The sequence below is a fragment of the Stegostoma tigrinum genome, chromosome 17 (assembly GCF_030684315.1).
Source record: "Stegostoma tigrinum isolate sSteTig4 chromosome 17, sSteTig4.hap1, whole genome shotgun sequence".
In the NCBI taxonomy this organism is placed as follows: Eukaryota; Metazoa; Chordata; class Chondrichthyes; order Orectolobiformes; family Stegostomatidae; genus Stegostoma; species Stegostoma tigrinum.
The window spans coordinates 9992432-10017134 of record NC_081370.1 but is presented as its reverse complement, the minus strand read 5'-3'; the positions used below and the strand labels follow the sequence as shown (position 1 = coordinate 10017134).

General features: G+C 41.3%; 1 protein-coding gene across 1 annotated transcript in view; it reads right to left on the bottom strand.

The window, feature by feature from the left end:
• The window catches only part of LOC125459470 (mucin-6-like), a 224983-nt gene that overhangs the window by 16687 nt on the left and 183593 nt on the right, over positions 1-24703 (bottom strand). The window contains exons 27-30 of the mRNA XM_048545971.2: positions 23822-23963; positions 23597-23707; positions 16355-16540; positions 8394-8633 (exon numbers count right to left, since the gene is read on the bottom strand). Coding sequence (XP_048401928.2) covers positions 8394-8633; positions 16355-16540; positions 23597-23707; positions 23822-23963 — 679 coding nt within the window. The remainder of the gene's footprint in view (positions 1-8393; positions 8634-16354; positions 16541-23596; positions 23708-23821; positions 23964-24703) is intronic.

Below are 24703 nucleotides of genomic sequence, written 5' to 3'. Positions count from 1 at the left end.
ACTGCAGTTGGATCAGATATTAGCAAAACAAAAACTGAAAGAACTGTGGATGCTGTAAATCAGGAACAAAAACAAGGTTGCTGGAAAAGCTCAGCAGATCTGGCAGCATCTGTGAAGTTAAATGTTTTGGGTCCAGTGACCCTTCCTCAGAACTGTTCTGAGGAAGGGTCACCCGACCTGAAATGCCAGCTCTGGTTTCTCCCTTCACAGATGCTACCAGACCTGATTTAGTAAAACAAATGTTATTCAGAATCTTGAATGGGGCATAATAGTCAGGCTGATGCAGTCCATGACTAACTACCCAGTCTGGACCATCTGGAAACCTGGTGTGGCCCATCAGCTAATTATTGATCATATAATTTTAAGGAGGTGTCCAGTAGTAACTAGCCCTGTTATTATTCTGACACATGACTTTTTCACTCCAGACATAAGACCAAAAGACATAGGAGTGGAAGTAAGGCCACTCAGCCCATCGAGTCCACTCCACCATTTAATCATGGCTGATGGGCATTTCAACTCCACTTACCCACACTCTCCACGTAGCCCTTAATTCCTTGCGAGATCAATAATTTATCAATTTCTGCCTTGAAGACATTTAACGTCCCGGCCTCCACTGCGCTCCGTGGCAACTATTTCCACAGGCCCACCACACATGTCTCCTCATTTTCATTCTAAATTGACCCCCTCTAATTCTAAGGCTGTGCCCACAGGTCCTAATCTCCCCGCCTAACGAACACAACTTCCCAGCGTCCGCCCTTTCTAAGACATGCATTATCTTGTAAGTTTCTATTAAATGTTCCCCCAACTTTCCAAACTCTAATGAATACAATCATTATTATGTTTATTGGACGATTTGCTAGATAAGGTTTCTAATGTCTTAATGTTTGCTTTCGCATTAATATACTGACGGTACATATGGACCTGCCTGTTGCAAGAACTTCACAATAGTCCAGCCACTTTTCACTGAGTGACGAGTGATAGCTTAAGCAATGAGAATATGGGTAAAAGCAACACAGTGATGCAATGCATGGATGCTTTGGAAATTGCTAAAGAACGCACAGGAGCTTGGCTACAAATTCTTGAGTTGCTTGAAGTGGCTGGGTTTAAAGCCAGCTCAAGAAAATCTAGGGAAGTGGCAAGTTCACTTTTTGGGCTTTCTGGCATCACAAGATAAATAGGAACTTCCCTGCAGCTTGAACAAGACTACAGAGAAAATGCTGAGACCCATGAATGTGTGAGAAGTGAGAAAAGTCAAGGCATTGTTTCATTATTCAAGGACCTTTGTAAAGGACTTTGCTAAAATAGCCACCCCATGCAAGAACTGATAAAAGAGGGGAAGACATTGCAGGATCAGATAATCAAGAATTAGCCAAATGGCACTGAAACAGGTACTCATCTCAGAACCAGCACTGGGGTTACATTGTTTGGCAAACCATTACACTTCTATACCTGCAATGTGGGAGGACTTTCCAGCACTGTACTGTCTCAAGAGCACAGAATTGGATGAGGTTCATCAGGTATTTTTCAACAAAGCAATTCCCCTTGGTGAATAGGATACCTCAACGTGTAGCAGGAATTGACTGTATGTTCTGGGCAGTGAAAGGCCTGCAAATCCATTGTAATGACAGGAAAGTTGATGCTGCGCACAAAATACATCATTTTCTAGTCTCTGGCACATCTGAAGAAAAGCCACATCAGTCTCAAAATTTTGTTTCTCTATTCACAGATAGTGCCAGACCAATTACGTTTCTCCAGCACTCTGTTTTTATTTCAGATTTCCAACATCTGTAGTATTTTTTCTTTTAAACACACTACAATGTGCTCTGTAGTAGAATTGTTCAATGCAGGGAAGCTGGAAACTGTTAAATCTGAGTGGGCAGTGGGGGAAAAAGACAAAGCAGTTGTAATAAACTTCGACTCCAGGGTTAATCAGTAGAGGGCTTATTGCTAGAAGGGGAGAAATGTGCCACTGAACTAGACCATAATTGTCTGTGGAAAATAGATGTGTACACCTGAGCACTCTGAGGAAAAGTGAGTTAGATGTAGACATGTTACTGTTTATAGACAGATCTGCAGACATATCAATTAGATCCTCTGAACAGGGTGTACAAATATCGATGGACTAGGAGAGATTGTGATAGGATTAGATGTCAGTGTTATGGCTGTACTGGAAAAACTTGGGGCATGGCAAATTCTGCAACATCAATTGTTAGTACAATTGTCAGGATGTTGTTGGAACTCATTTTCTACTGGTCCTTAAGTCTCCAGTTTCTGATATCATGTGGAGTGAATAGGCTGAAGACAGGCATTTGTGATACTGGGGACCAACAGAGGAGGCAAAGGTAAATTATCCACTCTACACTTCTGGTTGAAGATTGTTGCAAATGCTTTGGTCTAAATTTCAGCACTGATGTCCTGGGCTCCCTCATCATTGAGGATGGAGATATTTGTAGAGCTTTGTCCTCCCTTGCATTATGTTATTGTACACCATCATTAATGATGTGAGATTGCTTAGTTCAGTCTACCCCTGCTGTTTATGCTGTCTGTTATGCAAGTAGCTTCTTTGTAGCTTTGCCAGAATGACAGCTTATTTTTAGCTATGCCTGTTACTGCTCTAGGCACATCCTCCTGCACTCTCCATTGAACAAAGGTTAATCCCTGGCTTGATGGTAATAGTATGTGAGGCATACAAGAGCCTGCAGATTGTAGTTGAATACAATTTTGTTGCTGATGGCCCACAGCACCTCATGGATGTTGAGCCTTGAGGTGTTAAATCTGTTTGAAATCAATCTCACTTTACATAGTGATAATGTCACACAGCAAATAGCAGATATCCTCAATAAGAATCCTTCATCTCCACGTGTTGTGATCATTCATACCAACACTGTTGAGAACAGATGTAACTGTGACAAGTGGATTGGTGAAGATGGGGCCCTTTTTGTTGGTTCCCTCATCAACAGCTAGTCTTGCAGCTGGGCCCCTTAGGACTGGACCAGCTTGATCATTCGTGGCGCTGTTAAATTATACTTGGCAATGGACATTGTAGCCCACTTCCCAAAATACATTCTGCACCCCTGCCATCATCCGTGCTTTCTCCAAGTGCATAAACATGGGGAACAACTGATTAATCAGCTGGTTGAGGGGCAGTAAATGATATTCAGCAGGAGGTTTCCTTGCCATTTTTGACTTGATAGCGTGGATTTTCGTTGATATTATGGAGTGTAAAGTTAATGTTGAAGACTCGCAGAGCAACTCCTTCCTGACTGTGCCACCTCTGCTGGGTCAGTCCTGGTGATTTGCTAATTTCTGCTCTTTACCAATGTTTTCACGTAGTTGGACACTCAACCTCCTGTTCCATGAGCCTCAGTTTTGTTTAGCAGCCTTTGTACCTTCTCAAATATTCTCTTCAAATCATATAAACAACCACCACCTCATTCTTTTCATCATAGGGTCATGCAGCGTGAAAACAGACCCTTCAGCTCAACTCGTCTAAGCCATCCAGGTTTCCTAAACCAAACTAGTCCCATCTGCTTGTGTCTGGCCCATCTAAATGTTTCCTATCCATGTACCTGTCAAAATGTCTTTTAAATGCTGAAACCGCACTTGCCTCTATCACTTACTTTGGCAGCTTGTTCCAAATCAGCCTCTGAATTAAAAATGGTGCTCCCCCCAGTTCCCTTTAAAATCTCTCCCCTCTCACTGTGAACCTATGCACCCTAGTTTTGGACTCCCCTACCCTGGGGAAAAGGCCTTGGCTATTCAACTTAGTCATGTCCTCATGGTTTAATAAGGTCACCCCTCAGTCTCTGACATTCCAGGGAAGAAAGTCCCAGCCTATCTAACCTCTCCTTATAACTCAAGCCCACCAGTCATGGCAACATCCTTGTAAATGTTTTTCAGTACCCTTTCCAGCTTTACAACAGGGTGACCAGAATTGTACAGAGCATTTGAAAAACGGTCTCACAAGTATCTTGTACAACCACTAACATAATATCCCAACACCTATACTCAATGCTCTGACCAATGAAGGTGAGCGTGCCAAATACCTTCTTCACCACCCTATCTGCCTGATTTGCCACTTCCAAGGAAATATGTACATGCACCCATGTCTCTCCGTTCAACAACAGCCTCCAGCATCCTAACATGTTGTTGGAGAGATTTTTAACAGATGGGATTTACATGCAAGGACTTTGGAACATCAATGACAGATTTGGGATAGTTGGGCAGGGCTTCGTACGTGGTAAATCATGTCTCACAAACTTGATTTTGAAGAGATGATCAAAAAGATGGATGAAGGCAGACCTGGTTTGAATTAGTAGAATGCTTTACCTTGCATTTGTCTAATGTAAACCCTATTTGCCACTCCTCAGTCCATTGGCCCATCTGATCAAGATCACACAGTCATAAAGTGTGGAGCTGGATGAACACAGCAGGCCAAGCAGCATCTTAGGAGCACAGATCACATTGTACTCTTAGATAACCTTTTTTCCATTCCCCTTATACCACCAAATTTGGTGTTATCCGCAAACTTACCAACGATGCCTCCTATGATCTCATACAAATCATTCATATTAGTGATGAATAATGGCAGACCCAGAACTGATCCTTGCAGCATACAGCTGGTCACAGGTCTTCAGTCCGAATAAGAACCCTCTACCACTATCCTCTGTCTCCTACTGTCACAACAATTTTGTATCCAATTGGCTAGCTCTTCCTGAATCCTATGAGATCTAACATTACTAATGAGACAGCCATATGGAGCCTTATTGAAGGCCTTGCTAAAGCCTACGTAGATAATGTCCACTGCTCTGCCTTCATCTATCTTTTTGGTCATCTCTTCAAAATCAAGTTTGTGAGACATGATTTACCATGTACGAAGCCGTGCCCAACTATCCCAAATCTGTCCTTGATGTTCCAAAGTCCTTGCATGTAAATCCCATCTGTCAGAAATCTCTCCAACAATGTACCAACTACTGACGTCAGGTTCTATAGTTCCCTGAATTTTCCTTGCAGCCTTTCTTAAATAATAGCACAACATTTTGATAAATTCTTGATCTCACAAGGAATCAAGGGCTATGGGGAGAATGCAGGGAAGTGGAGTTGAAATGTCCATCAGCCATGATTAAGTGGCAGAGTGGGCTCGATGGGTCGAATGGCCTCACTTCCACTCCTATGTCTTATGGTCTTATTAGCCATGCTCCAGTCTTCAACAATCAAAGAGGCAATATCTCTTCAAGGGGTCTTGCAATCTCTCTCCTAGCTTACACAGTATTTTGGGATACATTTGATCAGGTCCTAGGAATTTATCTACCTTTATGAGTTTTAAGACCTTCAGCACCTCCTCTTCTGTAATGTCGACTCTTTTCAAGACATTATTCATTTCCCCAAGTTTACTTGCTTTCATATTCTTTCTCCATAGTAAATACTTTGTTTAGCATCTTACCCATCTCCTCTGGTTCTACACATAGATGGCCTCTTTGAACTTTAAGAAGCCCTTTTCTCTCCCTACTTACTCTTTTCCCCTTAATGAACTTTTAGGTTCTCTTAGAATTCTCTATCAGCTTATTTTGCCGAAACTATTTCATTTCCCCTTTTTGCCCTCCTGAATTCCCTCTTAAGTATACTCCTACTTCTCCTGTACTCCTCCAGAGATTCACTTGATTCCAGTTGTCCATGCACGATATATACCTCCTTCTTTTTCTTGACGAGAGCCTCAAAATCTCTAGTTATCCAGAATTCCTTACATCAAACCGCCTTGGCCCTTCATACTAACAGGAATATACTGTCTCATGAACTCATTTTCGAAAGCATCCCATTTGCCATCCCTTTACCTATGAACGGCATCTACCAATCAACTTTTGAAACTGCCTGTCTAATACTGTCAAAATTTGCCATGCTCCAATTTTGAACTTTTAACTTTTTGATCAAGGCTAGTCTTTTCCAAAACTACTTTAAAACTAACAGATTTATGATCACTCCCAAAGTGCTCCCATACTAACACCCCCAATCACTTGACTTGGAGGGGCCTGTAGTACAGTCCCATCAAGGCGATCATCCCTTTCTTATTTCTCAGTTCCACCCTTATTGCCTCATAGAGACGGTTTCCTGGGGAATCGTCCAAAGTATCACGTAATGTTGTCCCTAATCAAAAACACTCTTCATCTTCCTCTCTTGCCTCCCGTTCTATCATTTCCTACAGCATCCATACTCCTGAACATTAAGGTGCCAGTTATGTCCTCCCCTCAGCCATATTTCCGTAATAACTATGACATCCCTGTCTCATATATCCCATTCATGCCCATGATTGCTATTATGCAGTAAAATACATCTTTATTCATATAAGACCCTGAGGTTGTTGACTTGCTCACCGAGCTAGTTTTTGTTCAGACATTTTGTCACCATGCTAGGTGACATCATCAGTGGAGCCTCCAATGAAGTGATATTATCTACTCAGCTTGGAATTTATACTGTCCAGTCCGTTATGGTGAGTACTGTCATTTCTGGTTTTGGTCTGTCAGAGACATGCCAGGGAATACCTGGAGGCCTGGCATTCCAACTGGAACTCCATCAACAAACACACTGAACTGGATCCGATATACAACCACTGAAAAACAGAACCGGAAGTGATGCCAACCACCCCAGCAAGCTGAGACATAAAAATAACAATAGGGTCAGAACATCAATGCTTCACCGGAGGCACAATGACGATGTTACCTAGTAGGGCGACTAAATGTCTGCAACCAAACACACTGGCTCAGTGAGCAAGTCTACAATCTCATTCATGAATACCTCTTGACCTGTTCTGCAATATTAATTCAATTAACTCTTAATTTGAACAAAATACATTATTTAGAGGGAAGAAAGTGAAAAATATCAACCAATCAATACTTTTTTTCCTTGTTAAGCCACATTTTGATTTGACCTAGTGGTATTATCACTGGACTGTTAATCCAGAGACCCAGATAACATTCTGGAGACTCTGGTTCAAATCCTGAAATGGCAGATGGTGGAATTTGAATTCAATAAATATCTGGAATTAAGAATCTAACGGTGACTGTGAATCCATTGTTGATTGTTGGAAAAGCCCACCTGGCTCACTAATGTCCTTTAGGGAAGGAAACTTCCATCCTTACCTGGTCTGGCCTACATGTGACTCTAGACCCACAGCAATGTGGTTGACTCTTAACTGCCTGCTGGGCAATTAGGGATGGGCAATAAATACTGCACGATAAGCGACACCCTCATCCCGTCAATGAATAAAGAAAAAAAAGTCTATCGTCTTAATGTTAATGCATTACTTTCTCTAGCTTCCCTTTGTCCTTGCAATATTCTTTCACTGCTGTCTCACAGGCTTACTTTTATCCTCTCATTATTCTTTCATTGCTTCCCCTCATGATTCTTGCAATATACCCTTAAGTTCAATTTGGTCCTCTCACTATTTTTGCATTGTTCTCTCAAGTTTCCTTTCATTATTTTGCATTGCTCGATCTCAAGCTCCTTTATATTCTTTCACTCCACTGCTTTCTTTTCAGATTCCCTTTTATTCTCTCAAGATTCTTACGCTGCTCCCTCTGAAGCACAATTTTATCCGATCACTATTCTTTGACTGCTTGCTCTCCAGGTCATTTGTATTCACTCAGTGGTCTTGCTCTTTTATCCTCTCACATTTGTCATACTGCTCTCTCATACTTTTATTCTCCAACCATTTTTATGGAAACTTCTCTCAGGATTCCTAACCTTTTCATCTTCTGAAGGAAAACAGTAAAACTTGCAAATGATACACCGTGGTCTGACTCATCTTGTGTACTTTAAAATGCAGTTCCTGTGTGACTAGTATGTTCGTGGATAACATACAGATGCAATGACACAAATACGAACTAATACATAAACATTTGAAAGAGACTTAAATGTTTGTAATGGAACTTATTTTCACCTAAAACATTGACTCCAAGACTACCCAGAATTATACCACAACCTTGCAGGTGTGCACATACTATATTTTAGAAACTTGTAAACCAGAATCTGCCTGGCCTCTTGAAAATCAAAAACAAATTGGTGTGGGCTTTACAGGACTCTCACATACAACATGACTGAAAGTTGCCATAATTTCAACTGTGAAGTTCTAGTCTGGCCTGGAGCTAAAATGGGGAAAAGGTACGATATGAATATGAATGGGTCTAGAGCAATCTCTCTAACTCCCTGATTTGCTCAGAGAGCTCTCAATACACTTGTTTAATTTTGATATGTGATGACATTTCTTTTCTATTTGAGTTAGTAAATAAAATAGTCATTTGCTTAAAAGCGCTGACAGGCATGCCTCATTTGGTAATTTCTCTAACCATTCAATAACTAGAAACTCTGAACCATTCTGCAATCATATGAAACATACTCACCAGATTGTGACATGGTTCAAAGACATTGCTGTGAATTATATGACATTGTTTCTCTGCCCAGGCCAAACGATATGGATTTAGCTCACACGGATGCAAAATTTCAGTCACATCTTGACATAAAGGCTCTTCCTTCCAAGTATTTGCAAATTCTAATACATTGGAAGCCAAGTATTGGCTGCGAGTTATAAAATCATCTCCTATATCGCCATTGAAATTTCCACATAGTCCACAGAGTGAAAGCTGTTGAGATGCAAGAGAATAAATAATTGCTGGTTGTGCATATTTCTCAACACTATTATTTGTGTTTTCTTTGTAGAACTATTTGTCTTGCTATGCTACATAATTTCTATTTCTTTTTCGTTAAATGGAGAGAAATCAGACATTCACATAATGCTTCCACAAAGCAACAAGGCAGTCATAGAAGTGTAGTAGCATAGACAATGCAGTCCATTAGTGCACATAACATGCATTGATAGCTTGCATTCCCCCAGAAAAAAATGTATTAGTGATTCATCATTATAGCTCCTGCACATAATTGATCCATCGCTCCCACAGAATGCATGTTACACAGAATATATGCAGGATAAAATCAATTGTTGCACAGATTACACATTGATTGTACATTAGTTTGAATACTATAGGAATTACATGTGGGTGAAATGTGATACGTCAGAAGTAAGTCATTGAATAAGGTCAGATATTGCAGTTTTTACAAATTGCATAGGATTGGGTGAATTATGAAAGTTACATGAAGCCTATGAGCAGGTATTACAGAAGTTTAATTTGGGTAAGATCATATATTGTAGAAGTTATATAATGGGAATCTTATGGTGGTGTGGTAGTGACCTACCTTTAGGTTGGAAGGTCTAGATTCAAGATGAACCTGATCCAGAGATGTGTCATGAAAAGTTTGAACAGATTAATTAAAAATAACAAGTTACATGTAGAGTAAGGGTGACTAATATTGTGATTTCATGTTAAACTCTACCACAACTTCTGGCCTGCTATATTATGCTTTCAATTGCAGGCAGCACTCGGAAATTAGTTGCTAATAAGTGTCGCTACAGCATGCAAATTCCAAAAGTTACAATTTGTCTGACTGGAATCTGTCAGTGCAAAAACTTGAGAAGATTGTGAGTTATTGACCCATTTTTTATGTTGGTAAAGTTGCTCCTAATATTATCAATAGTACTTTTCTCATTAATTTAGAATATATTCTCTTCAGTCTGGATGAGGTTTAAGGGTAACTAACCTCTTCACCCATGTTTGTGCTATCCACTTTCCAAATAACTCCTCCTGTGTTGTGACAATGGCTTGGATCTTGCAGTTAGTGAGAACATCGAAGCATATACCATTAAATATGTGTAAGACTTCATCCTTACCCTTCTTATTGACTGTTATGGGAACTTACACACCCAACCGCAGTGTGAATCCATTGGTTAACAGACTGGAGGAGCCTAGTGCCGTGGTGAATTCCTGACAAAGCTAAACATCTTCTGAGGACACGGGGAAAGCATAATTTGAAGCCAAGACATTCAGGAATGTGAAAACACTCATGCTCCTCAATCACCCTAGCTTCTCAGTCCCAACAATGGGGTGCAGTGGTGGGGAGCTTCAATTGAAAATAAATCAAATAAAAAACTAAGAAATATTTAGAAAAATCAAGTGATGAAAGGTTAATGGTACGCCATTAATTCTGAGACTATTATTAAGCTAAAAACCATGAGGGGCATGTCTTAGCTCAAGATGTCACAGGGGAACATCAATGTATCCATGCGACAGTCAGAATAGCAAATTCCAACAACAGCCAACGAGAAAAGGAAAAGTATACTTACATATGTAGTCAGTGTATGCCTCTGATTTGTCACTGATCCTAAGATCCAGGGTGTTAACATGGTACAGAAGGAGGTAGTTGAATAATTGAGTGAGATAAATACACATGAAGAGGAAATAGTTAAGAGGTTAGTTGTCCTCAAAGTAGAAACATCACCCAGTCTGAACAGATTATGCCCCCAAGTTATTGATAACAGATGTTCTGGGGACAATCTTCAAGTTGGTCTCAGAGGACTACAGGATACGAAAATGAAACATCTCTATAATACACTGGAAACATGACCAATTATAGAGCAGTCACCTTAAACCTGAATGGTAGGGAAACCTTTAGAGGCAATAATAAGGTTAACATTAACTCATTTGGAAAGTTACTGGTTTAGAACATAGAATAATAAAGCACAGGAATAGGACCTTCAGTCCACAATGCTATGCCAAACATTACACCAAAGTAAACTATTCCTTTCTGCCTGCACTTGCTCTATATCCCTCCATCATTGCATATTCATGTGCTTACCTAAAAATCTCTTAAATGCCTCCTGCCATATCTGCTTCCACCATCACCCCTGGCAGTGTGTTCCAGACTGTTTCCACTCTCTGTGTAAAACACTTGCCCCTCACATCTCCTTTCTAATTTCCCCCTCTCACCTTAAATGCACACCACCTAAATTTAGACATTTTAGCTCTGGGAAAAAAATACTGACTATCAACCCTATCTATATATTTCATAATTTTATAGACTTCTATCAAGTCTCTCCTCAGCCTCCGCCACTCCAGATAAAACAACCCGAGTTGTGTCCATCCTGGGCCTCCTCCAGTGCCACAACAATGCCACCCGAAGGTTGCAGGAACAGCACCTCATATTTCGCTTGGGAACCCTGCAGCCCAATGGTCTTAATATGGACTTCACAGGCTTCAAAATCTCCCCATCTCATCCCAAAATCAGCTTATCTCGTCCCTAACCCCGAGCTCATCCCAAAACCAGCCCAGCTCATCCCCGCCTCCTTAACCTGTCCGTCTTTTCTCCCACCTATCTGCTCCTCTCACCTCAACCCCCACCCCCACCTCCTACCAGCCTCATCCCTGCCTCTTGACCTGTCTGTCTTCCTTTGACTGACCAACTCCCATCCTAACTCTCCACCTACACTCACCTTTACTGTCTCCATCCCTGCCTCCTTGACGTGTCCATCTCCTCTCCACCTATCTGCTGCTTTATCCATCTTCTATCTGCCTCCCCACTGTCTCTATTTATTTCAGAATCCCCTTCCCCTTCCCCATTTCTGAAGAAGTGTCCAGACCCAAAACGTCAGCTTTCCTGCTCCTCTGATGCTGCTTGGCCTGCTGTGTTGATCCAGCTCTACACCTTGTTATCTCACAATTCTCCAGCATCAGCAGTTCTTACTATCTCCAAGATTTTCTAGTCTCTCCTTATAGCTCATACCCTCTAATCCAAGAAGCATCCTGGTAAACCTCTTCTGCATCCTCTCCAAAGGCTCCACATTCTTCCTGTAAATGTGGAGACCAGAACTGAAAGCAATGCTCTAAGTGTGGCCCAAATACAGTCTTATAAAGCTGCAACATGACATCCTGACTCTTGTATTCAACTCCCTGACCAATAAAGGTAAACATGCCATATTACTTCTTTATCACCCTATCTACATGTGCGGTTACTTTCAGGGAACTATGGACTTGAACCTCAAGATCTCTCTGTGTATCAATGCTGTTCAGTGTTCTGCTATTAACTGTATACATTTCCTTAACATTTGATCTCCCAAAGTGCAGCACCTCAAACCACTACGAATTAAATTCCATCTGTCACTTCTCCGCGTATATCTGCAACTGATCTGTATCCTGCTGGATCCGTTAACAACTTTCTACATTATCCAAAACTCCACTGATTTTTGTGTCATCTGCAAAGTTACTAACCTACGCATCTACATTTTCATCCATGTTATCTATATACATCACAAATAGCAGAGCTCCCAGTAAGGATCCCTGAAGAACACCACTCATCACAGACCTCCAGCCTGAGAAACAACCTCTCAACACTGCCCTGTGGCTTCTATGGGCAAGCAAATTCTGAATCCATGAAGCCAATTCACTGCAGATCCCATGCATTATGGATGAGCCTACCATGAGGGACACTGTCGAAAGCCTTATTAAAATCATTTAGACAACATCCGCTGCTCTACCCTCAATCACATTTGTCACCTACTCGAAAAATTCAATCAAGTTAGTAAGACATAACCTGCTCTGCATAAAGCCATGCTGACTGCCCCTAATTAGGCCAGGCTTTTCCAAGTATGTGTAAATCTTATCCCTCAGAATTCTCTCCAGTAGCTTCTCGACCATCGATGTGAGACTCATTGGTGTATAGCTTCCTGGATTATCCCTATTTCCCTTCTTGAACACAGGAACAAAAACAGCTGCTCACCAGACCTCTGGGACCTCTTCAATGGCTAATTAGCACACAAAGATAAGACCATAAGACATAGGAGTGGAAGTAAGGCCATTCGGCCCATCGAGTCCACTTCGCCATTTAAATCATGGCTGATGGGCATTTCAACTCCACTTCCCCGCACGCTCCCCATAGCCCTTGATTCCTAGTGAGATCAAGAATTTGTCGATCTCTGTCTTGAAGGCATCTAACGTCCCGGCCTCCACTGCACTCCGTGGCAATGAATTCCACAAGCCCACCACTCTCTGGCTGAAGAAATGTCGTCTCATTTCCGTTTTAAATTTACTCCCTCTAATTCTAAGGCTGTGCCCACGGGTCCTAGTCTCCCCGCCTAACAGAAACAACTTCCCAGCGTCCACCTTTTCTAAGCCATACATTATCTTGTAAGTTTCTATTAGATCTCCCCTCAACCTTCTAAATTCTAATGAGTACAATCCCAGGATCCTTAGCCGTTCATCATACGTTAAACCTTGGTTTAATCATACGTTCGATCTTGGTTGAAACCCCAGCAATCTCCTCCCTTGGCTCTCTCAGAACCTGGTGTAGATACCATCGGGCCCTGAGGACGTAGCCACCTTAATGCTCTTCAAGAGACCCAACACCACTTCTTTCTCGATCTCAAAATGCCCTAGTATATTAGCATGCTCCACACAAATTGCAGTAGCCTTCATATCCTTCTCTTGGGTGAATACTGACGCAAAGTACTCATTTATGATCTCACCCACATTTTCTGCCTCGAAGCAAAAATTCCCTCCTTTATCCTTGAGAGATCCTACCATCTCTCTAGTTGTTCTCTTGTTTTAATGTATGTATAAGATGCCTTGGGATTCTCTTTAATCCTTCTTGCTAACATCATTTCATTGCCCCTCATTGCTCTCCTAATGCCCTGCTTAAGATTTTTTCCTGCTTTCTTTATATTCCTCACAGTCCTTGTCCAATTTTAGCTTCCAAAACCTTACATATGCTTCTTTTTGCCTTTGACTAAATTCACAACCTTCCTCACTATCTAAGGGTCCCTTACTTTGCTACCCTTGTCCTTCCTCTTTACTGGAACGTGACAGTCCTGAACTCTCATCAGCAGGTCTTTAAATAATTCGCTTATGTCAAATTTGGACCATCCTGATAACAGCTCCTGCCAATTAACACTTCCTAGCTCCTGCTTAATACTGACATAATTTGTCCTCTCCCAATATAATACCTTGCCACAAGTTCCTGGCTTTTCCTTCTTCAGAGCTATCTTAAAATGTTAGGAGTTGAGATCACTGTTTCCACAATATTCTTCCATTGAAAGGTCAGTCGCCTGGCCAGGCTCACTAACCAGTACAAGGTCCAGCATGGTCCCTCTTCTAGTTGTACTATCCACATACTGTTTCAAGAAACCGCCTTGGATGTACTTAAATTCTGCCACATCTAATTTCACTTAGATCAGAGAATCCCTACAGTCAGGCTCTTCAGCCCAACAAGTCCACACCAAACCTTGGAGCATCCCACCCAGACCTATCCCCCTATAATCCACCTAAGCTACATATCCCGGAACACAACGGGCAATTTAGCATGGCCAATCCACCTAGCCTGCACATATTTGGACTGTGGGAGGAAACTGGAGCACCTGGAGGAAACCCACGCAGACTTAGGGAGAATGTGCAAACTCCAGACAGACAGTCGCCCGAGGGTAGAGTTGAACTGGGGTCCCCTGGCGCCGTGAGACAGCAGTGCTAACCAATGAGCCACCATGCCACTAATTTTCTGAAGAAGGGTGTCAGCCCAAAATGTCTGCTTTCCTGCTCCTCTGATGCTGCCTGGCCTGCTGTGTTCCTCCAGCTCCACACTGTTATCTCAGACTCCAACACTGGCAGTTCTTACTATCTCTGCCCCATCTAAGCCTCTTAGTCTAAGGGATTCCTAACCAATATTGGGGAAATTCAAGTCACTCACTATGGCAATTCTGTTTTCATTGCATCTTTACATAACCTACTTATATATTTGTTCCTCGATATTCTGGTGGCTGTTGTGGGGCCTATGGTATAATCCTATCAGAGTGAATGCACCCATCTTATTTTTGAGCTTTCTACTCATACTGCCTCAGCCTTCCAGTATGTCCTCTCTGAGCGCAAGCTCCCTGACCAGAAATGCAACTTCTCTACTTCTTTTACCCTCCTCTATCTCAACTCAAACAATGAAACCCTAAAATGTTCAGCAGCCCATCCTGTTCCTCCCTTAACCAAATGTCTGTAATGCCCACAATATCATAATCCCATGTACTGAACCAGGCTCTAAGCTCATCTGCCTTCCCTATAATATTCCTTGTTTGTTAAATTGTATTTGGCTTACTAGTTAGAGATTTTTGACATAATTGCGGGCATGATTGGTGATGTTTTAATTGTGTAGATGGACTTTTCAAAAAGCATTGCATAGGTGTCATAATAATAGACAAGTCAGCAGATTTGAAATTTATGGGATTAAAAGAGAAGTGCTTGCACAGACAATACTGGTTGTAAGGCTATAAACATAGAATAGTGGTTAGTAATTGTTTTCAGACTGGTGGAAAATACAAACAGTGTTCTCTAACGCAGGGGCCACTTTGTTGATTTTGTTTGATTGTTTGATTTTCTATTTCTATATATTAATGACCTGGACTTGGTATAAAGGGCATAATTTCAATATTTATGTATGAAACAAAACTCAAATGCAGAAAATAGCAAGGATTGTAATAGACATCAGGCGAACACAAACATAGAGATGGAATGTAATGTGAAGAGATACATTTTAGTATAAGTATGAAAAAAGACAGTATGAACTAAATGGTTACATTTTAAAGAGGAAGTGGTTGGGTACAAACAGACCTAAATATGTATGGGTATGCAAATCTTTGAGGGCATAGAAGACAATTTGACAAAATTTTGAAAAAATCTATGAAATTCTAGGCTTTAAGAGTAGATACACTGAGTGCAAAAACAAAGGAGTGATAGTAAACCTTTTAAAATATTGATTAGAGGGTATAGAATTGATTACTTGGAATGGCACTAGTGATGTGGGATTTCTGTCAGATGGAGATAGTAGATATTCTCGATTTGTTTCTTTAGACCACTGAGGTTAACGGGTGATTTAATAGAAGTGTTCAAAACCAAGAAAGCTTTAATAAGAATGAATGAGGAGAAACTGTTTTTAGTGGCAGAAGGATTGATTACCAGTGGAAACAGCCTTAACGTATTTGGCTGAAGAACAAAAGACAAAATAAGGAGGGTTTTTATTATCGTGAGTTGTTATGGTCAGGAATTTATCACCTTGAAGCTTATATTCTAATGTAATAACTACAGCACAGAATTAGATCAATTTGCTGTAACAGCATTTGTACTTCACATGAATTTCTTTTCACTGGGCCAACTGTCTCACCCTCTCTCAACAGTAGGAAAAAATTCAAGTGGAACTTTGCACAGCAAACTTAGGCATAAATGGCAAAATGAATTGTTACTTTCAATGTGGTGGCTGTTATGATCCCTATAAATGGGAATAACCTGCACTCACTGCAACAAGTATAGCTATAATTTCTCTGCACTAAGTGCATTGAAAGGCTTGCTTCATATGAAAACGGTAATTATTACAGCTCAAAACTGGTAAATGAATACATGGTTATCAATCTGTACGCGAATTATTGTGAACTATCATTCCTTACCTGTTGCATTCTGGTGAAACGAATGAATGTATTTGTATTCTTGTTCCATAACATTTGTAGTAGGTGATCCCCAGGGATTACTACTTCGAGAGATACATAAAGTGGATTGATTTGGATGTTGAATTTGTCAGCTGCATTTTCAGGTGTTATCTGGTAGGTTGCATCTCTCATTTCTATCAGAACATCCTTGAACAGAAGTAAATAGTTCAATTTTTAAATTCAGATACCTTTTTGCATTACCAAAAGAGGATTCTATCTGTTGGGATCGCTTTGCTTATTAATTGGTTTGATGACAGTCCAGATAGATTTGACTCTTTATTCTCGAATTTATATCCTTTTTAAGTTAGACAAGTTTAAAAACAGGGCAAAGTGGAATGGAGAGCTTCCATTAAAGAACGAGAAGGACAGATTAACATGCGAAACAGAGACAAACACAGATTGAACAATTTGAATGAGTGAAATACACTGAGCCAGCGAGAGAATGTGAGTGACAGACTGATCCAGAAAGAGTAAAAGGCAAACCAATACAGAATGAGGGATTGAGAGTGAGAGAGAGAGAGAGAGAGAGAGAGAAACAGCGAGCAACATGTTGATCAATCAAGAGCAAGAATGGAATAACCCAATGAATGGCAAAATTAAACTTGTTTTGGAGATTTAGGAACAGTGTTAGTTGACAGCCAGTGATGTATAGGGTGACCTAGTGAGGGACAGTAGCCCAGTAAAGTTTGACAAAGGGTCAGTGACCTGATGATGATCCACGATGAACAAACAAATGACCCAGTGAGGTAGTATAAGAATCTATTAAAACAGACTGAGTAACTGAGTAATATAGTTAGAGAGAGAAAAAGACTGACACAATAAGAGGCGTGAAGAGGACACTGAGAGGCAAGGAAGTTGGGATTGCAGTTCTCCAGCTATCAAAGAATTGGAAACCAGTGAGAAAGTTGGAAAAATGCAAATGTTGAGCCTTGTATTGGGCTGCATATCAGTGCTCTATATTCTTCTTGAGAGTTCACAAGGCAGGCTCCTGCTCCTTCTTTCTACATCAATTTAAGAAAGGTTAATTCCAAATTCCTTTCTTATGCAGTATCCAGAATTCTTTTGAGGCTCCTTGTCACTCAGTATAGATGAGTGATACATACTTCAATAATGTACCTCTTGAAAATGAGGTCAAAACCCCTGACACTTGTACAGCTTCTTCCTTGTTTGGCATGGGTTTCATGGTATCCTTGTTGAAGACCTTGGAAAAGGTGATAGAAGGTGGACTCTGATTTGTAACAAGTTTCTAAATGTAGCATTAGGTTTTTACAGTCGTAATAATTATTATCATTGCAATTAAAATCTCCTTACAGGAGTAAAGAACTCACCTAGTGATACAAGTTGAGAGGCATAACCTATGCTAGTGATAAATCGAGGGAGCATATTTGTAACATTTGTGATGCAGCAATCCTGAACAACTCATCAAAAGCTTGGCATGTAAATTATAATAATTACAAAGATGTAAACATTCAGATAACAGTCTAAATTCCATCTACAGTTTAATCATTATTATTGTGCCGGTGCTTTTCAAAGAAACTTACCGCACCTGTGAGTTCAGTCTGATTGACTAAATCCTGTACAAATCAAATCTATGAATTGATATTTGAATGCAAGCAGCATATTGGTTCTCGCACTTCATTGTAAACTGCTGATACTGTAGGTTGTTGGTCTGGATTGTGACAGTAAGCAGTTGTGAGATTTTGTACTTGCTGCAGGAACTCAGACTGCCTGGCAGCCTAAGACCAGACTCTGGACTCTGACCTGGAAACCCTCTAACAGCCTGATACTGCTGGTCGCCACCACTGGGGGCTTTGCCTCCTGCTCCACCACAGTAGTGACTAGAAATGAGTGGCGATAAGATGACTGTTTGATAATATTCCCACACTGCCACCATGCCCCCTACCTTCCAAATCTTACACAAGAGCTGATCTCCAGTTTTCGCTGCCTTTAGGTGTAGGTTAATCATCATAGAATCCCTACAGTCTGGAAACAGACCCTTCAGCCCAACAAGTCCACACTATACCTTGGTGCATCCGACACAGACCCATTCTCCTATAACTCACCTAAGGTAGACATCCCTGACCTCTATGGGCAATTTCGCATTGCCATTCCGCCTAAACTGCACATCTTTGCACTGTGGGAGGAAACTGGAGCACACAGAGGAAACCCACACAGACATGGGGAAAATGTGCAAACTCCACACAGACAGTTGCCCTGGGGTGGAATCAAACCCAGGTCCCAGGTGCTGTGGGGCAGCAGTGCTAACCACTGAGCCACCATGCTGCCCCCTCTTGTTCTGATCTTGTTCTGTGGGCACCACGTGTTAAAAGAATACTCACACAAGCATCCTCTGTCCAAATGATTTTTGGGACCTGGACTGCCAGGACCCTTATGGATAACTCTACTAAAATCAGACCTGAATGTCACACTGCAGTCAAACACTGGAAACTCAGCACTCCAACACGGACATTGTCACCCTGACAAGGACAGGGCGGGGGAAGGCCTACTTCAAGTACAAGATAGTCGTTACACCTTCTTCTGAAAAGGCTAAACAGAAGAAGAATGCCATCTCCACAGCACTGTTATAAGAAACAAACTGGTTGAACATCTCAAATAGTGCTCCTTTGGGTGAGAAAGTATCTCACAACCCAGCAAATTACTCTTGTCTGGAAGCAGCACATCACAATTGTCAGTGCCTATGCCCTGACCCTAGAAGCAATGGACAAGACAAAACAGATATTCTACACAGCAACTCTCTGGCAACCACGCCATGTGTGACTTTTTCAATGCAATCAAAGCTCTGTATGGGATCTACTGCCTTGGCAGCCAAAAACGAGTGCCGCTCGTCAAGGACCAAGTGGAGACAGCACTTTGAGGACCTCCTCAATCATACGCAGCCTTCGATGCAAGTTGTCCCATCATATACTACCCACACTTCCAACCCATGAAATCAAAAAAAGCCAAATGGCAGCTGAAAAACATCAAAGCCTCTGGTACAGATGAAAACCCCTGAAATACTAAAATACGAAGGACAGGCACTTTTTGGTATAAATCCACAACCTCATCTGAATGGAAGTGAGCATGCAGAAGATCTCAGAGACGCCGTAATTGTGAGCATCTTCAAGAAAGGAGATAGGTCCCGCTATGGTAATTACAGAGGGATTTCCGTACTGTCAATCATGAGAATCCTCCTCGACTCCTCATCCATGTGGCTGAAAAGCTCCTTCCTGAGTCTTAATGCAGCTTCTGCCTCTAAAGAGGGACAATGGACAAGACTGTCAGTGTGTGAAAAATATAATAGAAGTGCAGGGAACTGCACCAACCTCCATCCATTGCCTACTTCCTCTGGAAGTTCATACAACACATGAAACACCCTCTGTGTAAAAAAATTGACCTTCCTGCAGTTCACCTTATCGATGCTCCTCATTATTTTATCAATCTCTAAAAGGTCACCTCTTAACCTCTTATGTTCTAATGAAAAAGTCCCAGCCTATCCTTACAACTTAAACTCTATTCCCAGCAACATCCTGGTAAATCTCTCCTGAACCTTTCCAGCTTAATAATATCCCTCCTATAACAGGGAGATCAGAACTGGACACAGTTGGAATGCGTGGAATGTGGAATGTCCTCCTCAAATTCAGCTGTCACAGAAATTCGTCACCATTCTCCAGCTGCTTCACGATAACATGCAAGCTGTGACCTCACCAATGAATCCACTGTAGAGCCAACATAAGTGCAATGTGGGGTCAAGCAGGGTTGCATCAGATCACCACTCTTCTCCATCTTCCTTGCTGCAACACTTCACCCCACCTTCATGCAGCTTCCTGGTGGAGTAGAGCTAACCTACAGGAAAATGGGAATTATTCACCCTTCGCCTTCAGGCCAGAACCTAGACTGTCCCAACTTCTTTCACCTGCCTGCAGTATGCAGTTGAAGCCTGTGTGTGCACAGAGGCTGAGATATAAACAATCATTAATGCATTCCTAAGAGAAGGGGCCTCAGACTAAACATCCAGGAAACAAAGTTTCTCTACCAGCCTGTTTCTGCCATGCAACAGTACCCCCGACCAAATTTCACGGTGAGCTCCTGGGCAAGATAGAGAATTTTCCAAATCTTGGGAGCCTCCACTTGGTGTGAATAAACATTGAGAATGAAATCCATCTCCAAATACTCCAATGCACAATGCAGCCTTTGGACAACTGAGGAACAGAATATTCCAAGGCTTCAAAACTGCCAACTGATGTACAGAACCAGGACCCTCAGCCACCTGTATGCATCAGAAACTTGGACGATGTAAAGCAGATACGTGAAATTCCTGGAGTTATCACCAGTGCAGACTTCATAAAATCGTTGAAATCCATTGGCAGAAGAGGCTAACCAACATGAGTGTCATCTGCCAGGCTAATATATCCAGTATTGAAATATTGGTCACGCATGCCCAATTGCGATGCCGGATCACATGGTGGGCATGCCTAACCCAAGACGCATAGAATCACAGAACACAGGAGGGCAAGAAGAGTCCATTTGACCCTTCAAGTCTGCTCCACCACTCAATATCATCAAGGCTGATCATCTCAGAAGTTTGTTCCTGTTTTCTCCTCCTATCCTTTGATCCCTTTAGTTTGAAGTATTTGGTGTTTATCTTTATTGGAAGCCTTCTGAGGCTTTGAACTGAACAGTTTCCTGTGGAAACAAATTCCTCAGTCCACCACTCTCTGAGCAAAGAAATTCCTCCTCAACCCTGTCCTAAATGCCTAACCCTTATCCTTAGATTGTGACCCTTGGTTGTGGACACACCTGCATCTACTTTACCTAATCTGGTTAGAATTTTATCGGTTTCCATGAGATCTGCCCAATGATACTTCTAAAATCTAGTGAATATAGCCCTAACTGCGACAGTTTTTCCCTGTCTGTCAGTCCTGTCATACCAAAACTCAGTCTGGCAAATGTTCTTTGAACTCGTTCAATAACCAAAACTGCACACAATACTCCAGGAGTGATCTGACTGATACCCTATGTAGTTGCAGCAAGACATCACTGCCCCTTTGCTCAGGTCCTCTTGCTGTGAAGGCAAAGATATCATTTACTTTCTTAACTTCTTGCTGCACCTGACTTGAGGTCATTCAAGTCTCATTTGCAGGTCCCTCTTTCCCAATCTATCGCAGTTCAGATAATAATCTGCTTGCCTGTGTTTGGATAACCTCACATTTATCCACACTCTACTGCAACATGCCATGTATTTTCTCACTTAACTTGTCCAAATCACATTGAAGCTTCTTGGCATATATCTCACTGCATAGCCTCCCACCAAACTTTGTGTCATTTGTAAACCTGGAGATATAACTTGAGTTTCTCTATCTAAATCATTGATATATATTGTGATTAGTGGAGATTCAAGTACTGATCCCCGTGATACCCCACTAGTCACCGCCTGCCACTCAGAAAATGACACATTTTTTATTCCTACTCTTTGTTTTCTGTCTGTGAATCAGTTCTCAATCTATTTTAGTATAGGTCACCCAAACCCACACACTTTAATTTTACATGTTAATCTCTTATGTGGAAACTTATTGTGGGAATCACTTGCCTAGAACACACAAACTGGAGAAGAAACACCATGAAGGTGCCAATCACTTCAAATGTAATCAAGTGGTTACATAGAGGCCAAGCACAAGCAGTGGAAAGAGCATGCAGAACTCACAGCTTCCCACCCACCCTCCTTCCTTCTCAAACATACCTGCCCTACCTGAGGCATATTCTATAGCTGGAGGATTAGACTATTTAGCCACCAGAACCCATCTACCCAGAGTGGAAGCAAGTTATTCTCAATCTGAGGAACTGCTGAGAAAGGAGTTTCTGTACTGATTCAATCACATGTCTGCAGTCCAGCTCAATTCACAGTGAGAATGACTGCTAGCAGCCAAGTTTTCTCATCCTTGCTCTCATTGTACTTTTGGCTAGCTGCTAAAACTGCTGTGTGATCTAATCTTTCCATAACAACATGAGGGTATTTTCAGCTCTGACATGGCAACACCAGATCCTTTCAGATCTGCAATGTGGTCAAACAGGACAGGTCCATGCATATTCAAGAAAGCAATCATCCTGTCAATCCCCTCAACCAAACTGGTGTCGTACCCTTCACATTGAACGAGAATCACACTCTCAAACCAATCTGGTGTCACACTTGTCACACCAAACTATTGTCACACCCTTCACACTAAACTGGTGTAATACACCTTATACCAAACTGGTGTCACAATCCTCATACCAAGCTGGTGTCACATTTTTCCTTCTTTCTTTATAGGATCTTCAAACATCTCGAAGGACATCCTTTGGACTGGCTTTCTAAATGTTGGAGTAAAGATTGCTTCATTTTGCTCTGAAATATACCCAATGCCAGAGAATGGATGGAAAACACCGAAGCAATAAACTAACTAAGTGGCTTTGTTAAAAGCCACTGGCCACATGCTTTGTGTACTTCTGGGCCTCCCGTGCAGCACAAGGTCACTGCTACCAGTTGTCTGAAAATTAATAATGAATCTTTCAAGTCTCAGTGAGCATTATTCAATCTGATGGATTGATGCCTACCCTGCTCATACATGGAAGTGGAGAGAGGTATGTAAAAAGTACCTCCAGTGATATAATCTGTCACTGTAAAGATATGAATGAAGTGTTTTTGCCACCTATTTGTCTGTCATATTTGGTTCACTGCTTCAATACTGTGCAGTGTAGGTGACTGGACATTGAGGGGCCACACTGTGGCATGGAAGACTCATGATTTGTTCACCACTCCAACTCCTCCAATCATAGACTTTGCCTCTCCTGCCCTTACCACTCCAGCTAGTCTAATTACAAACTTTGTCCCTGTTCTACTTGCTATTCCGTAAGTTACAAGGTCTGTAATCAGGGGAGCAGTGATGGTAGGTGAGACAGGTTATATATGTTTGGAGGTGTTGCTCTCCTTCTTTCACATGACTTCTCTGTTACTGATTGCAATGCAATTTTTTGAACTCTGAGGACTATCAGCATAAACACCTATAATGGTAAATTTCCGAGACGTGCAAAATGGACATCTATCAAACAGTGGCAGTTTCTCATCCTTGCAGTCCAGGTGATTCTATAATCTTAGCATTAATATGATTTTATCATCTCAATATTAATATTGGTCCTTATGTTACCATGTTATTCATAAGATTGTCTTACCCCAATGTATATCTTTATTGCTCTGGAGCAGGTCACTCCTGACTGGCCACAAATAACATTTTCAGACACAATCTTAAAATTTGGGCGTGTTTCATTTGCACAGCATGAGTCCTAAAATGCAGAAACAAGTAAGCATAATTAGTTACTCTAAAGGAAATCACAAACCACAAAATAAATCTGAAATGATTCTGAAAACAATAACCTTTGAATTTCTTGCCTTATTACCTGAACCAAGGTGTATTCACAATTCCCATTGAAGATAAATTTCTTGCCATCAAATGTGGTAACATGCCCCTCACCATGAATGACACAAGTTGCTGGGCAGTGCACATTTGCTATGCATTTCCATTTGCCACTGTGACAGACACTATGGGACAATAAAGCAACAACGAAACAGATCAGGTACATTCAGGGATAAACCAATATAAGTCTAAGGATTTCTACCAGGCATTTAAAAGGAGACAACTTGAATTATTTTTAAAACTTGTGGTGATTAGAAAATAAAACTGCTAACTCAGAATTGTATTCTTCATTGTCAACATGTTTATAGGCTTGGTCCTGGAAAGGACTGTCTATAATTCAATGAGAAATCCAGAATTATAGTCAGTGTCCAAAATGTTATGCTCTGTGGACAACAAATTGGTGGATGTTCAAGATCATTATTTAAAGATCCAGTGAATGGAATTACTGCAACCATCCTCTTTGGATGGGACAAGCTGAGCTAAATGTGTTTGATGTCTATTTCCATCTTATTAACACTTCCCGACACGGAGAACCTGTTTTTGGTCAGTGCATCGATGTCGTTCTTTTGGCTTTAATATCTACTTCTGCCAGCCATCGGGATTACAGGATTAATTTGTTAGGTACTTGAATGTGAAACATTAAGATGTGTTCATTTTACTATTTCTTACTGATTCCTCATCTTCTTTTCCTTCCATAGGTCTGAAACTCACAAATGAAGTAATGGCACTCTCAGGGTTCAGTTTTATACTAGCTCTTGAGGGACAAGATGGGAAGTTGGAGTGATCACATTAAAGAGTGATGGAAAATATGGTGTGGAATACCCATCACTTTCTGATCATCATGGGGTTTTATCAGCAATGTGTA